General features: G+C 52.3%; 1 protein-coding gene across 4 annotated transcripts in view; it reads right to left on the minus strand.

The window, feature by feature from the left end:
• Positions 1 to 15,254, minus strand: part of Eip74ef (Ecdysone-induced protein E74) — a 213,876-nt gene that overhangs the window by 54,718 nt on the left and 143,904 nt on the right. The window contains exon 1 of one of the 4 annotated variants that reach the window (XM_078188678.1): positions 12,301 to 13,449. The exons of the other annotated variants lie outside the window; for them this stretch is intronic. Coding sequence (XP_078044804.1) covers positions 12,301 to 12,622 — 322 coding nt within the window. The 5' untranslated portion in view covers positions 12,623 to 13,449. Of the gene's footprint in view, positions 1 to 12,300; positions 13,450 to 15,254 lie in introns of those variants that run through there. 4 annotated transcript variants of the gene reach the window in all.

Here is a 15,254-nt window from a genome sequence, read left to right on the forward strand (position 1 = left end):
AAAGGGTTGAAAAGTCAGAGCGGCGACGGCAGCGGGAAGTTTTCCCTGGTCGGTGTACAGAGCCGGCCGATGTATAATAGAAGGGAGTCCCTAGGAACGCGGGCTTGCCAACGCGGGGACGGATAGCGGGTGGGGAGGGGAGAGGGAGGGGGTAGGGGGGAAGGGGGGGGGGGGGATTAATAATGCGGTTACGTTGGATAATTAATCGCTCAGCTTCCGAGCGATTCTTCCAGGGCCGGTGGTATCGCAGTCACGCTGGTAATTAATGCACCCCTTGCGCGAGATATCGATCCCTTGTACAGGGTGTCGGCCGGGTAGCTCGGCCGACGACAGGCGCCGTTAATTGAGCCACTCGGAAGCCAAACTACTGATCAACCACGCTTTCGCGCAACTTCACCGAGCTGTTTTCCGAAACGAAATCTCCGTACGATCCAGGAAGCAAACTCGGCGATCCTGATCTTCTAATTAGCGTACAGTCTAGCCACGAGTACATGGAACAAAATTGAACCTCTTTGAGGGACGAGTATACACGAAGAAACAATTCTTGTGCATTACATAGTCGAATTAATATCTTTTTCTTGCCTTTCAAGTTTTTCTACATTATAGAATTTTTTTTCTTCTCTTCTAAGTTATTTAGTTTTATTTGCTTCGCTATCTTTTGTATAATCGCATCACCGCCACGGTAACGATTTTGCTGCATTAATATTTATAATCAGATTTGTAATGGAAAGTTAATACATATATATATTAATTTATGTATTTATGTTGATATACATGAAAATTAAGTAATACCTAGCAATAAAAGAACATAAATTGCAGGAGGTAAAAAGTTCGCGGCGCAATTGATTTTACACAGTCAACCAGCGTCTCGATCGCGATCCCAAAGATCGCGCGGCCGTGAAACAATACCAGACGATCGCGCGGCGTCGCGGATCAATATTAGCTCTCGATATCCAGGATATCGCGTCTCCGTGAGCAAGTTCATTCACCGAGAACGGCTTGGAAAAACCGACACGATTATTTTTCTCGCGACGATCGACGTACAGAGATTCTCGCGGCCCGCGATCGTCGGATCGGATCGGATCGGATCGGCTCGACTTGGCTCGGATCGCGGCGAGGCGCGCGCCAATTCGGACGCGGTCCACGCACCAAGCAGAACCGAGCAGACGATTGTGTCAAGGTGAGGTCAATTGCTTCTCGAGATCGAGTTAAACGCTCGTCTCGACGGATGGGGACCTTTAAACCGGCATTTTTCGGAGCGAGCCGTCGCTCTGACACTAATCGCTAATTAACACGAGCGCGGAGGGGTCTGGGTTAGGTCTCCCGGAGCTATACTCCGCTGCGAGCAATGATTTGTCAACTGTGTCGGCCGCCGCTTTTCAATGCGCCGTGTCAGAGTTTACGAAAGCGTTTTGTTCAAGCGAGAAATTGAAATCGCTGGAGCGTCCCCGAAATACTGTATCTATAACACAGACGCAGCGATGTTTGTGCAAACAGTTCCTTTCACCTTATTCGCCTTGTCAACGCTCTGGCTGCCGTGCAGGCAATTCACGACGATTTCATCGAATTAAAGAATTTCATTTCATTAGACTCCTTCGATGATCTACTTAAACGCGAGCGTTCGTAATTTCTTTCGAATCGAACGGGAATGCGAACGGCGTCGCTGTAAAATTGTCGGAACGAAAGTGAACGAGCGCGTAGAAGAAACAAAAATTGTTTCGTTCTATTAGCGAACAAATTAAAGTCGGTGAAGTGCTAATGAGCGTGCGGCAGCGAAAGAAACCGCGGTTGCAAAGGGATCAATTAAAATTGGAAAGTATAGTTGTACGACATGAATTACTTTCTCAACATTCTTACGTCCCGCGAATCTTCGTGAAATTACGAAGATGTGTTTCGATAGCGTTTGAAGAGCGAACTTTTCGACAACCAAGACCAGTTTATGTTACGAATCGGTTCAATCAGTTAGGATCAGCAACAAGAAGTTCACGGACCGACGCACGCTGGGATCCAGCGATGTGCTCGCAGGCGACAGAATGTCGCACCTCGGCGAACCACGTGCGAGGATCACGCGTCGCATCGGCCGGACAAAAAGGCCAGAGAGGGTTGCCGCGCGGTAGTAAATAAATTCCGCTGGACGACAAAGGGCATAGATCGATGGCGAAGGTAGAGGCGCGGAGGAGGTATTTTATTGCGAGGAGCATGAATTTTCTGGAGCGACACCGAGAAAGGATCGGAGCGCGGGGCCGATCGGGCATGAACCGAGCCCGCGAGAGAGACGCGCGCGTGTTCCGCGGGATTGACCAATCGATCGATCCATCCCGCCGACGCACGGGGTGGGGCGTTCCTCTATTTTTACGAAGGATCACGCTCCACTTTCATTAATCGGCTCGTGTGCCAAGCGGTCGAGTCGTCCGCGCAATTGGGACACCCGGTAGACGAAGGTAAGCGTCTCCGTGCCAACGTTCCAATAACCACCCAAGAGCACAAGGACAGTCTACCCCAGTTTTCCTATTGCGACCGCCTACGGCACGTCCTTCACCCCCTCTTTCCCTCTCTCTCTGTCTCCCTCCGTCCTTCTCCCGGTCTCTCTAACCCCTCGTCGCTCTCTCCTCCACCACCTCCTCTCTCTCTCTCTCTCTCTCTCTCTATCTCTCTGCTTCTCCTTCCCTCCGCCTATACCACAGATGGGCTCTCTCTTCCGGGCCGATCGGCGTGGAAAATGCCGCGGGAAATCGATCCCCGCCGGACGAGAGGAAATTCGTGAGGCGTGAGACCACGCCGCGCGGATAAAAGGGTGGACCCGGCGTGGAAAGGGCGGCCGGCAGAGAGGGTGATCATCCCCTTCGTCAAAGACGGACCAAGAAACGCCGTTTCAAGGAGGAAAAAAAAAAATAGGGATGTGCCTTGGGCGCGAGCGCGTTCGCTCCGATGCCACCCCACCTCACACCCCCCCCCCCCCCCCCCCATCCTACCGCCCCTTCGACGAGCTATAAAAAAATCGTCTCGCGGAGACACCGACCGCATCCTCCGCCTCTTCACCCCGGGGATCTTTGAACGCTAACGATTCCCGTTTTCAGCCGGTCCTCCAGGACCAACAGTTTCAACATTACAGCTGTTACACCTCGCGCGCGCGCGCGCGCACCCCTCTCCTCATTTTTTCAAGCGTTTCAAAATTCGACGGGACCGTTCACCCTATGCGAATTTTTCGAAAGTGCTGCGACTATTTTATTTCTTTATTTTATTAAGAAAGCGCGCCGTATTTCTGATATCTCGCTCCACCACCGCCGCCGCCGCCGCCGCGTCGACGTCTCCTCTCAAAGGGTTAAACGCGAAAGCTTCGAACGGCATTTCATAAAGTTTAGAATTCTCCCCCGAGCCTAATAATTCCGGAAAATCGTGCAACTACTAGAGAGATGCAATCGCGGCCCGCTGCGGAAGCGATCGCAAAGGGTTAAGGGAGGGGCGTGCGGCGAGGGGAGGGCGGAGAGTGGTCGATCCTATGGGATTCGGAAACGGCGGAATGTAGGTCAGTTTCAAGTGGGAAGCTCGAGCGAACGACCGAGCTCGATTTCATCGATGCGAACAGCGGCGGCGTTTAATATCGCGCGCGCGAAATCACCTGGCCGTTAAAGAGAGAGCGCGAGAGAGACAGAGAGAGAGAGAGAGAGAAAGAAAGAAAGAGCAAGGGAGAGAGAGAGAGAGTCACTCTGGGCGTGTTCCAACTTCGAACTCGTTTTCCCTTTTTCTCTGGCATTTTAATGGGCGCTCGCTACGGCGCGCCGATCGATAGAAATCTTTTTCCTGTTCCCGGCCCGTGAGGGAAATCCTGCGGATCCCTCGGCTCAACGAGGGTTGAAAGAAAGATGACACACGCGCCGCGCGCGGTGTGCCGAGAAATACCTGAAGGAAAAGCCATCCGTGCTGGACGGACGCGGCGCTCTTGCCGCGCGATCCGACGAAAGCTGTTCCGCCGATTCAACTTTCTACGGAGCGTCGGACGGGGGAGAGAAAATTTTCCGCGCAAGTTCGTGAAAGCCGGGCAATTAGTTTCCAGGGGAAACTTTGGTGAAACGGCCAGGAAGCGATCCGCCTCGCTGATGTCGCAATTCCGATACGTTTTGCGAGACGGCGCGACCGGCGTCGATCGGTGCCCACGCGGCCGCGCGCTTCTTTTCCAGCGTTTATGCGTGCCGTCACTTAGACTCTATTTGTTAACCGGAGATTCTACTTGTCGATCGGTGATTCTACTTTTTATATTAGGAACTCGCGGCCGCGTGGGACGTGCAGAACTGGTGGAATTTATTTAGTGAGAAGCGACGCGATCGCAAGGGAAATTAACTCGTCGCGAGGCGTTGAGTAAGACCATGGAAGTAACCACGTAAGATTAACGACATTGATAACGACATTTCAGTTTCTGTTCTAATTTTTTAAAGGAGTTTCACAAACATATTTAGGTACATTATAAATCTAGTTTGCATTTGTAAAACCCTGGTATAAAGGCAATAGAATAAAAAAGAAACGTTCTCAAGCTATGATTCGAATGCGGGTATTTCCTACTCTGTTAGAGTACGAGGTGCGCCCTTCGCCCAGTTAAAATAAATTTTTCCAAACGTTCTATCCAGTTTCTTAATTTTTCAAATGGAGTACGCAGTGTTCGAAAAATAACCTCACGAAGGAAATAACGAAGGGAGAATCGACGAAAGGATCGACGGAACACGGCGCTCGTCAGGATCTGTATTAACTACCGTCCGTAGCCTATCGCCGAGTAGGTGTTTACGCGGCGACACGCATAACAAAGAAGCAGCAGCAGCAGCGAGAGACAGGGATCCCGCGTCGCGAATAACAGTGGAACCGGCGCGCGCGCGCGCGCGGAGGGCGGAGAAGCTGCTGCGGGGGCAGGTACGAAAAAACGGCCCGTCTAGGACTCATCCGGGGGAAGAAAGGCGGGAAAGGTGTCGGCGGCGTTAGACGGTGGCAACGAAGGAGGGTACGAACCGCAGACAGGAAGTTAGTCCTTCCTTCCTCGCCGGGCCAATATCCTGAATTCCAATGAGCCTTCGCGCTTCCTCGAAGCGGCCGGCTATTTAAATACAACCACCGACGACGACGACGACGACGACGACGACGGAACAACGGCGACGACGGTTTCCATATATCGCTTCAATAAACCGTTCTCCCCACGGCAACAGACGTTGCAGAAGGAAGCCGCCTGCCCCCTGCCCCCCCGTGCCCCGTCCGCGCGGCCCGCGACGCCTTATCAGAGTTCAAACAATGGAAAGGCTTCGACGGCAGAAGAAGAAGCCATCGGGAATCAGCCGCGGCGAAAGTATAGCGACGAGCGAGAGTGCCCGCTAGGAGACAATCGCGAACGCTTAACCCGATTCCGCTCGAATCTCGCCGCGAAACCGAATCGATTAGGACGAGTTGACTCGTCTCCCCCTTCCCCCATCTCGGCTCGCTCGTTTTCTCGCCGACGACGTTTCATTCACGGCGATCTTCTCTTTTGGAAAATTCCGAACAAAAGTTACGCCGTGCGTTTTAAACGTCGCCGAGTGCTCGCCGTTGAAAACGATTTTTCGTGGATCTTTGCGGAACCGTCGGATTTCGGGGACGAAAGAATCGACGTTTCTCTTTTGGCAGTCTTGTTGCTGAATGAATCGCGGGTGAGAGAGTCGGCTCCGAAATTGTCGGATCATTGAAAGAAATATTTCTCGCGTGAACCGGGGTTGCAGAAGAGATCTCGATGATAACCGGTTCACGAATTTCTCGGGTGAACGTTGAATCGATCATTTTTGCGCGCCGTTTCGTTTCAGCTATTTCCACGCTTCTTTAACGGATGAAAAGTTTGCGAGAGCGTTTAATAACAGGAAGAAACGACGGATAATATTAGCTCAGACTCGTCGACTCTCGCCGGGTTCGCTTATGGAATTAATAAAATGGTAAATAAGGTAACAGGAGGACGTCAGAATTCGGAGTGGAAACCCATTTTCACTCGACCCAATCTAATAACGATCGAGCCGTCTTACTTTCTAACGGAGATCGACAAGAAAATTGCCAGTAAGACGGCTGATAAGAGAGGATAAGAGAGAGAGAGGAAGAGAGATCTGAAAACGGAGCGCTCAGGACACCTGTCTGGACGATCTCGGCGCGGAATCTCGGAGCGGAAAGGGACAGGACTCGGGAGCCCCCGGCGGATTCCATTTCGTTCGGTTTCCGCGTCGATCCGAGGTCCGATCTCGCAACCCCCGGCCGCTAATTAACCCTGGTTGTCGGCTGCTCAATCGACGGACACTGTTTTCTTTCCCCTCGGGCCGATCGAACGGTCTTCATTTCCTGATTAAACCCGGCGTGCCGCGGTGCGGTTAGGTCGGCCGCTCTTCCGCGTGCGAGAAGAAGAGAAAAAGAGAGCCGCAGCCGGAAGTAATCTGTCTTCCTCCGCTCGTGGCGAGGCGGTCTCGCGAAAGGAAGGGAGGGTCGAGAGGGTGGCAGAGGAGGATGGAAAGGGAGCGGAGCCGGACGGAAGGATAGAACGTCCGCTCGAATTCACCTCGAGTGATTTAAAGGCTTGAATTATCCTTTTTCCCCCCCTCCCCTCCCCGCCTTCCGACGGGCCCCGACTCGCGCGGCCCCCCTCCGCCACCCTCGCCCATTATGCCGCTTCTCGAGCTAAGATATACCCTGTTCTGCCGCGTCATGCTCGACCCTTCGATACATTCGGAAACACAACGCTCGAAAGAGACGGACTTTGGCGTCGGAAGTCGTGGATATTTTTTAATGGATCATTTCGGTAGACATCCCTTTTTGTCGACGGTGATGTACGCGTTCGCTGTCGAGCATTCGATCGATCGATCATCTACGGAACGTTGTGGCACAGAGGCGACTTGCCTTTTACATGGAAACTGCATCGAAACGGTTAACAAGAGGGTTTCGATAAACGTGTAAAATAATACGATTACGAATCTATATTACCATTATACCTGTACGATGAGTGAATAATATAAAATAAAGAAGAAATGTAACACCGCGTCGTTGTCCACGTTTCAAGCATCGAGCATCGCGCTTCCGAGCCACCGTTTCGTCGAGACTGCCCGACCGGATTTCTGTATAAATAAATAATAGTAAAATGGCAAGCTCCTGCCGCCATAGGAAATTTCCTAAAATCTTGGCAAACGATAAAATAATCTATCGAAATTTCGGCAAGATTCGCGGTTCACTTATCACGCTTCTCGGCCGAGCAGCTCGTACCGACTAGATCCGATCGGGTCATTATCTCGTCGGAATTAGCCGAGGAACGTCACGACTTCCGTACACGTAGATGACCGGGCGAATTAGTTCCTTCGTTGTGTTTGTAATTGACACAAAGGCGCGTTGCGCGGGCGCGCGCGCGCGGTTAATGGTGGATGTGAGTTCGGTAAGGCTGCGGGCCGCAGATAAGTTAATTGTAAACAAACGGGTAGCGATAAGCGGTACAGGTAAAGGTGACACGCGAAAGAATGCTTCGCGTTGGTAAAACGGTCTGCAAACAGAAAGAATACGTTCGCGCGGTCGTGCAAAAATTCGCGAGGCTGCCGCGAGATTTCGCGTGAGAGGGGACCTCGTCGACGTGATCGTACGCAACGAACGCCGTTTTGCAGTCGTTGCGACGGCCGGTCTCCCCAGGCCAGCCATCGTCGACGATCGCTGCCAAAAACAAGGGCCGTCGGGGGCGGCGCGCGGTTTACTGAATAAATCAATAGGCAATTTATCCGATGCCCGACATCCGCCGTTTATCGGCAGGATCGGGCGCGCGCGCGCGGCCTGCGACACGGTTTTTATCGGATAAAATATTAATAAGCGGCCGGGCTTTTGATCAGCGGGCAGCGCGGAGGCAGGTCACGTCGCCGCTCGATATAATCCTCGTAAGGACGAGAATAATCGTACGGCGATTAACATTCACCCGTGCCCGTTCCACGGCGTCCACGGCGTCCACGGTCCGTGGAAATCGTGTGACCCCGACGGAGAGTTCGGCCTGTCGCAGCGGCTGAATTTATAAATCGTAGAGGCGGCCCCCGGCGGCTGCTACCTGTAGGCTGGCCCGTGAAAGGTTTCGAAAGTTTTTCCGGGCGACGGCGAAAGAAAGAAAGCGAAACAGAGGGAGCGAGGGAGAGAGAGAGATCTATAGAGAGGAGAGTGGAAAGACCGCAAAAGCCAACGAGCCGACAACACGGTAGCACGGAAAGCAAACGATTGCCCAGGACCGAGATATTTCGTCCTCGGGTCCTCGTCGCAGACGTTTAAACGCGAGACCGAAGAAAGGGGGACACGGAGATCTGGCGTCTCGATTCGAGGAAAGGGTTCGATCCCGCCACCCCTATAAACGAACCCCGTTTCTCTTTTTTCTTCTCCGCCGGCCAGAAAAAAAAAAAAGGAACTGGAAACCGCTCGTAAAAAACGTCGTCGCCACCAACAGTCGGCTTTTTTACGGCTGAGAGTTCTCGAAGGCGTTCGACGTCTCGTTAGTTTTCTTTTCCCTTTCCCGTCGCCCCTCGCCCGCGGACCCCTTGCCAGGAACACGTGCAACGCCGTTCGTTGTTTTCCCGGGAAAAACGTTCACGCCGTCGCCCCTCCCTGCCGGCTTTTAAAGTCGTGCTCGTCTTCTTCTGTTTTTGAATATCGCGGAAGGGAGCGCGTCCAGGGGACCGGTGATTTTCTCCGGTGAAAGTCGAAAAGTTTTCCCGGTTTTTGGGAAAAGCCCCGAGGTGGGCCATTCGTCAAGCGGACTGTGACGAAAATGAAAAACGAGAGAAATTCCGACCCGAAAATAGGCCCGCGCGCTCGCTTTCTCCTCGTCCGTCCGTCCGTCCGTCCGTCACGCCTGCGATTCGTCCTGTCGTACGCATCGACGGGACAAACGCGACCCCCGCCGTGCCAGGATCGACACGTCCTCGAAAGGGTTGGAAATGTTTACACAACTTCCGGCGTCCTCGAGCATGAAGCTTTTGCAAACGCTGCCGTTCGGATAAAGCAGAAAGGCCACGCATTTCGACAATGAAGATATTGCGGGGCGATGATTCTCGATATCGCGAGAATGATCGGATTAATATATTATCAACTGCTGCCTTGTTTTTCTTATCGGGTTACTCTTTGCTTCGATGCATATACATAGGAATATATAGAAGTCGAAAGATTGTTTTCGATTCAGATTGTCTGGCATATTTGAAAGAACCAAAAACTTAAGACTGGTAAAATATACAACGTTACAATATAATAAAATATAATTTAAGGCTTCGGATTGGCTAGATACGATAACATGTAATTGATAACAATGTAGCGACAATACAAATATTGCTAATTACATTCCATCGTTAGGTGCAACGTGCAATCGGAATTCGATCTATTATAATACCGTTTCGCATTGCAAATGGTTCTATTCATACAGTTATGTTAAGCGTACAGAGTAAATGACAAGAGCAAACAAATGGACGTTCTTAATCTTTAGACTACTGATGCACCGTGTTAGCGTCCATAAGCGACCGATCAATTTTACCAGAAGTTGCTATTATTATTATCATCATCCTGAACGTATCCGACTATTTCAATACGAATCAGAGTACTACGCAAGTCATAATACGAGCTGCGGTCGATCTATCGCACGCTGTGTGCACGAATTAAAATCCGTTCTAATTAAAGGTCTGACAGAAATAGATCTCTCTTCGATCGGTAATCTGTTAACCGGTCGAAATCAACACCACCCCTATTTACAGACCTACGCCAATACGAACCATAGAAAGGGAATGAATTTACCAAGCAAACCAATGAGAACGAATCGGAAAACGAACGAGAAACAAATCGCTGGGATCGGATCTTGGTCGATCCGATAATCGAATAGATCCGCTTCGAAGATGAGGACGGTTTCGGCGAGAGGCTTCGAGAAGACGCGGAATAAAGGCGCAGAAAAAAGATGGCCGCTCGAGGCGTGCGGCACGGGAGGGGCGGAGAGGAAGAGAGAGGTAGAGAGAGAGAGAGAGAGAGAGAGAGCAGCGATACGAGAGACTAATTTCGTCGGGGTTGGGGCAGGTCACAAGGTATTATCTTCCTTCTTCTGCCGGTGTTTCGACGCGGGAGCGGGGGCAACGGACCGTCGGCGGCCGGAGGGTGGCCGGAGGGGGGAGAGGGGAGGCGGGGCCGCCGATAACGGGAGAAATTGCAAAATTATTTGAACAGCCGAATATCTCGACGCGTTTACCGCGGCTCTCGACGCCGTACGACCTTCGCCGGCTCTCGGCTTGCGTAATATTTTTATCGGCCGAAATTACGCACGCACACGGACAAGCGGGGACACGAACACGACGATCGAGCGGAGCGCGTACACGCACGGCATACCGTTCACGCGCGCCCCGTCTCTCTCTCTCTCTCTCACTCTCTCTTTTTATCTCTCTCTCTCTCTCTCCCGCGCTCGCGAGCCGTTTCTCCGGCCAGTTTCCCTCTCCGTTCATTGTACCGAGCGCAGAGGAGAAGAGAGCCAGGGGCACGTATTTCGGTTGGACGAGTATGTACGCCACGCACTCGCTCGTACCGATCTCCTCCTCTCCTCTTTTTCGCCTCTCCTTCTTTTTCTGTACGGTGCACCACTCGCGTGCCTGCGCGCCTCCTTACCTGAGCCCCACAGTGGGTCACGAAACCGATTGCCACGGTCTCCCCCCGGTTCTCAATTCTCGTTCGCCGATACTTTTTCGCAATTCCCGGCGACGCGTGTACGCGGCCCCGCGTTTACGCAATTGTCACGATCGCGCGAGCCGCGACTAATTAAAACGTGAAACGACGCCCGGTCAGACGTTAACCGTGGGAGGGGGGGGGGGACCAACAACCGTCGGGGGGGCCCGCGCGAGGGGGCATTCCCGTTTTTTTTTTTTTTTCGAAAGTCGACCCCGAAGGGTTAAGTAATCTGTGTTTGCGACCGAGGATCGTTCACCAACCACCGTACGCTCGGACGCGTCGAGTGGGGGGGCCGAGCCACTTATCTGCATACGTAATCGTTTATTTCGGTGGTCTCTCTCTTTTTCTTTTCCGATGATAATAACCTTGCCGAGAGAACGATCTCTCGGTGGCAATCTCGCCTGCTCGATAACTCTTGCTGGGCGTTCCGGGTGAGGAGAATCGAGTCCGAGATTTCGCGCGTTCACCGCGGCGGCTATCTTTGCGCCCTAGATTGCAGGAAATTGGCTACGAAAATTTCGCCAGAGCCGAGGGAGCGCCGCGGCTCATCCTTTCGGGCGAACGATATCGCCACGGGAGCGCTGCAACCTTCGTCGCGCGCTGGATCGCGTTAAGCCGGCCAATAAACAAAACCGATTTCTTTCGGGGCAAACAGAAAAACAGCATAACAGCGATCGTAAATCGTTCGCGGGATCTCGCGCGGAATCCGCGAACCAATAACGACGATAAAGACACCCGTATAGCCGAACAGTTACGTACGATTACCGCAGAAGACGGGTCCGCAAAATTATTGTTACCGTCGGGATTGATAAACATTGTGTATACGTGTAGATAGCGCGAGCTCCTCTCGCCGGGTCGTGACAAGAACGTAGAAGAGTCGCGATCGACGTATCCGGTTAACAGTCCGCTCGTTAAGCCACTAACCGGACACGACCAGCGGAGCTCGCCGATTCTCCGCACACCTGCGTCTATCCACGATTTCTAGCTTTCCCCTAACGATCCGAACTACCGAATAAACCCCTTCGGAATCGATCCTAATGGACCCTCGCCCAGAGAAATCCCTATCCGAATCCATCAGGACTTCACCGAAGATCTCCGCGTCTATCCGCGATCTCTGGCTTCCCTCTAACGACTCGTGCTCCGAATAAACTACTTCGGAATCTGTTCTAACGGACCGAACTCTCCACGGTTGTATCAGCCTAATCGACGTACCCGATCGCTTGAAAAACCAAGGCTTGGATTGATAAAAATATTTTTAAATACAATTACATTTGAAACTCTGAAAGCGATTTTGAAAATATTTTAAAATAATCCGAGTCTGAGTCTTTGTTAAGATTTTAGGTCTCGACCAAACCCTTTTGGAGCCAGTTCCAACGTGCGTTCGCCCAGAAAAATTCTACCTAAATTCTATCGGGTGTTCGAATAGTCTGCATCGATTCTCGAAATATTACCAAATGCATTCCATCGAAATTTGATCTCGGTTAACCTGGAGCCGGGGACAAATCGTATCTCTGTCGGTCGCAGTTGATCGAGCGCGCCGAGTGCCTCAGTACCCGACAGGTCTCTGGAACGTTCGCGAATGATGGTAAGTTCGGATGGACTCACGGTATCGTCTCATAAGGTTCTTCTTGTAGGGTTTGGTGCCCGGTGGCCTGGACCTCGACCTCGTCGTGCCGTCCTTCTGGTTGTTGTCGGAGCACGAGTCGTCCGAATCCTCGGAACAGGTACGATCCTCCCTCTCGTGGGAGTACTCGGTGGAGGACGCGGCGACGAAGCATCCCCGGAGCCTGAGGGCCGCGGCCGCGTTCCCGTAATCGTCGATCGGCTCCTTGCGCTCTTGATCCTGGTCGTGCTCGTTCTCGTCCCTGGAGAACTCCGCGTAATCGCCCACCCTCACGCTCAAGTCCAACGGCTGATCCTCCAGCATCGTTGCCGCCGTTTCTCCGCGCCACCTTTATCCGCGTTCACCTTCCTCTGAGCTGATTCTGTCCGCCGCGCCTAGGTATGCCCGGCTACCACCGCGGCACGGTCGTCGCTACCATCTTTTGCGATACCCGCTAACGATTCTTGGTGGACACTGGCGCGCGATCAAACATCACACCCGCAAAAAATCCTCGGTCACCGTTACGGATCGCGTCTCGTCCGTACACGTCGAACGCTGTTTCTATTTTCCTCCGGGGTTTACCAAAAAGAAGACAACACCGTCACTCTCGTCGTATCACTGAAGGCTATATACCCGTGTAGGACCGTAGCAGTCACCGGAGGTTCTCGTACGTGTACGTAATATATCCACTGTGTCACACTCGATCCACTGAGAGGAGCCGGAGAGATCCGGAAGTTCCGCGAACAGAGGAGAGGCAACAACAACGGGAGATCGAGATACTGGTCGGTCGAAAGGGAAGAGATCTATCTTCGTGGGAGGTGCGCGCAACTCTTCCGGCGCGGTGCGGAGCGGAGCGGTGTGGCGCGCGTGACGCACAGCCGGATACTCAACCGGCGCGGCGAATCTCGCGGCAAACACGATCTCTCTCCGATACTAGCGACGTTCACGCCGCTACGTTGGATCGTTGCGCCGCGATCGTTCGATCATTCCCCCGAGCAAGGGCTCCAAGCGAAACTTTGCCGACGAAACCTTCTCCGGCTACTTCGTTACGGCAATCTCTCAGTTCGCAGTTCACTGGGACCAGAATCTCCCGCGCGCGGATTGATAATTTGCACTGCACGTAATTTTCGCGTCAATTCAAACCAGAGAAAGAAAGAAAGAACGCGCGTGTGTGTGTGAGAGAGAGAGAGAAAGAGGAAGGAGAAAGAGAGAGAGAGTGAGGTAGAGAAAGAGAGAAGACAGGACCGAAAAAAGAAAGAGAGAAAAACACGAGAGTCCGAGCACGCAGCAGAGCAACTGTCGAAGCGTATCCACGTTCTCCGCGCCGTGGCTACGGTCGCCGGTGGCACACTGACTGACTCGGAACCGGGCTAGCCCGCTAGTCCAGACTCGTTCACTCACTACTCCAGACTCACACTCCAACTCCGTGGCGGCGGACTGTCGGTGTCTCGCTCGCGCTCCTGCACCGCCACACTATACTTCCCGAGCCGCCACAGCCGACCGCGTTCGGCACTCCTCGTCGGCCGACTTCGGTTCTTTTCGGCCTCCGCGATCCCCTGTCCCCACTCGACCCCGTGTCCGCGCTTCGGAGCCGCCGGCTTCGCGTACAGAGAGACGCGAGAACGGCACCCACACACAGTCGCGAGCCGTCTGTCGCTCGGCATGCGTAGCCTACCGCAATGTTCGAGCCCGTGATACCACCACCCTCCCCTTTACCCTCTACCCTCTACCCTCTGCTCTCCCCTCTCGTCCTCCCGAAGACCCTCGCGCTTTCTGCTCTTTTCCCTCCGTCGAGTCTTTTTTCCACCCCTTGCATCCTCCCCTCCTTTTTCTCCCTGCTCTCACTCTCTCTCTCTCTCTCTCACTCTTCCTTTCTCTCTCTTTCTTCTCCTCGTCTCGAGCCGTTTGCTCCGGACCGACCTCTCTCGCTCTTCTCAACTTCTCTTTCTTTCTCTTTTTCTTGCGTTCTCTCTCTCTCTCTCTCTCTCTCTCTCTCTGTTTCTTTCTCCCGCTTCATCTTCGAACCGTCTTCGCAGCTATTATATTTTCCCCGTCTATTGGGATAGGACACACACACACACACGCGCGCTCGCGCGTACACATGCACACCTAGCCACACCGCCTGGCTCTCGTGACGTAGCCGCCTCTCATGACATTAACCTTCGATCGTGGCCGCTAGAAACGGAGCGCGACCGACTCGAACGCGATTCGATTTACCTGTTAACCGGGAAGACGAATCCGCCTGGATCGCGAACACTTTTCTCGACATTGTTTTTGCCGTGACGATCCCCGCCTCGCTGGTGCGAAACTACCATGTCCTCAACGCCAATTTGCTCGATTAGCTCAGACGACGATTAAGCTGGTTTTAATCGGATTTTTCCTTTCCGAGCAAATACACCGTGCGCCACCAGCATTATCGGGCTGGGAAAATCAGGGACCGATGAGGGTTGACACTGGATGCGATCGCAGGGGCCGCGTTCGATTATCCACAGTAGAGCGATTAGTTCCCGTGCTCTTGTTAAAATTAAGTGGCCTGTAATTATCGGAACGTTACGCCAGTTTTATTGCCAGGTGTATCTGACGGTGATTAGGTGATTATTAGGCTCGCGATTGGTAATCGGAACGCGAAGAATCAGGGGATCTCTTTTAATCGTACGCGGGCGTGGATTATTTGAGAGTTGGGGACATGTGGCGAAATAGGTGGATTATGCATCCAAATTTCATGCTCTTGTTACTAAAATATTTCTCTATAGACGAGTGATTTATATTTATTTTATAGCAATCTTCGCGTCAGTGTTTAGATATTAATGACAAGTGGATAAAATTTAATTTGAATTTAATTTCAAATTTGATTTAAAGTACGTATTTACGATATTATCGTAACTATTACAATGTTAATATTGATACTACCTCTGATAAAATATTACAAGGGTTAAACAATTCGAAAATTAATCTT

Source organism: Augochlora pura, chromosome 8 (assembly GCF_028453695.1).
Source record: "Augochlora pura isolate Apur16 chromosome 8, APUR_v2.2.1, whole genome shotgun sequence".
Taxonomy (NCBI): Eukaryota; Metazoa; Arthropoda; class Insecta; order Hymenoptera; family Halictidae; genus Augochlora; species Augochlora pura.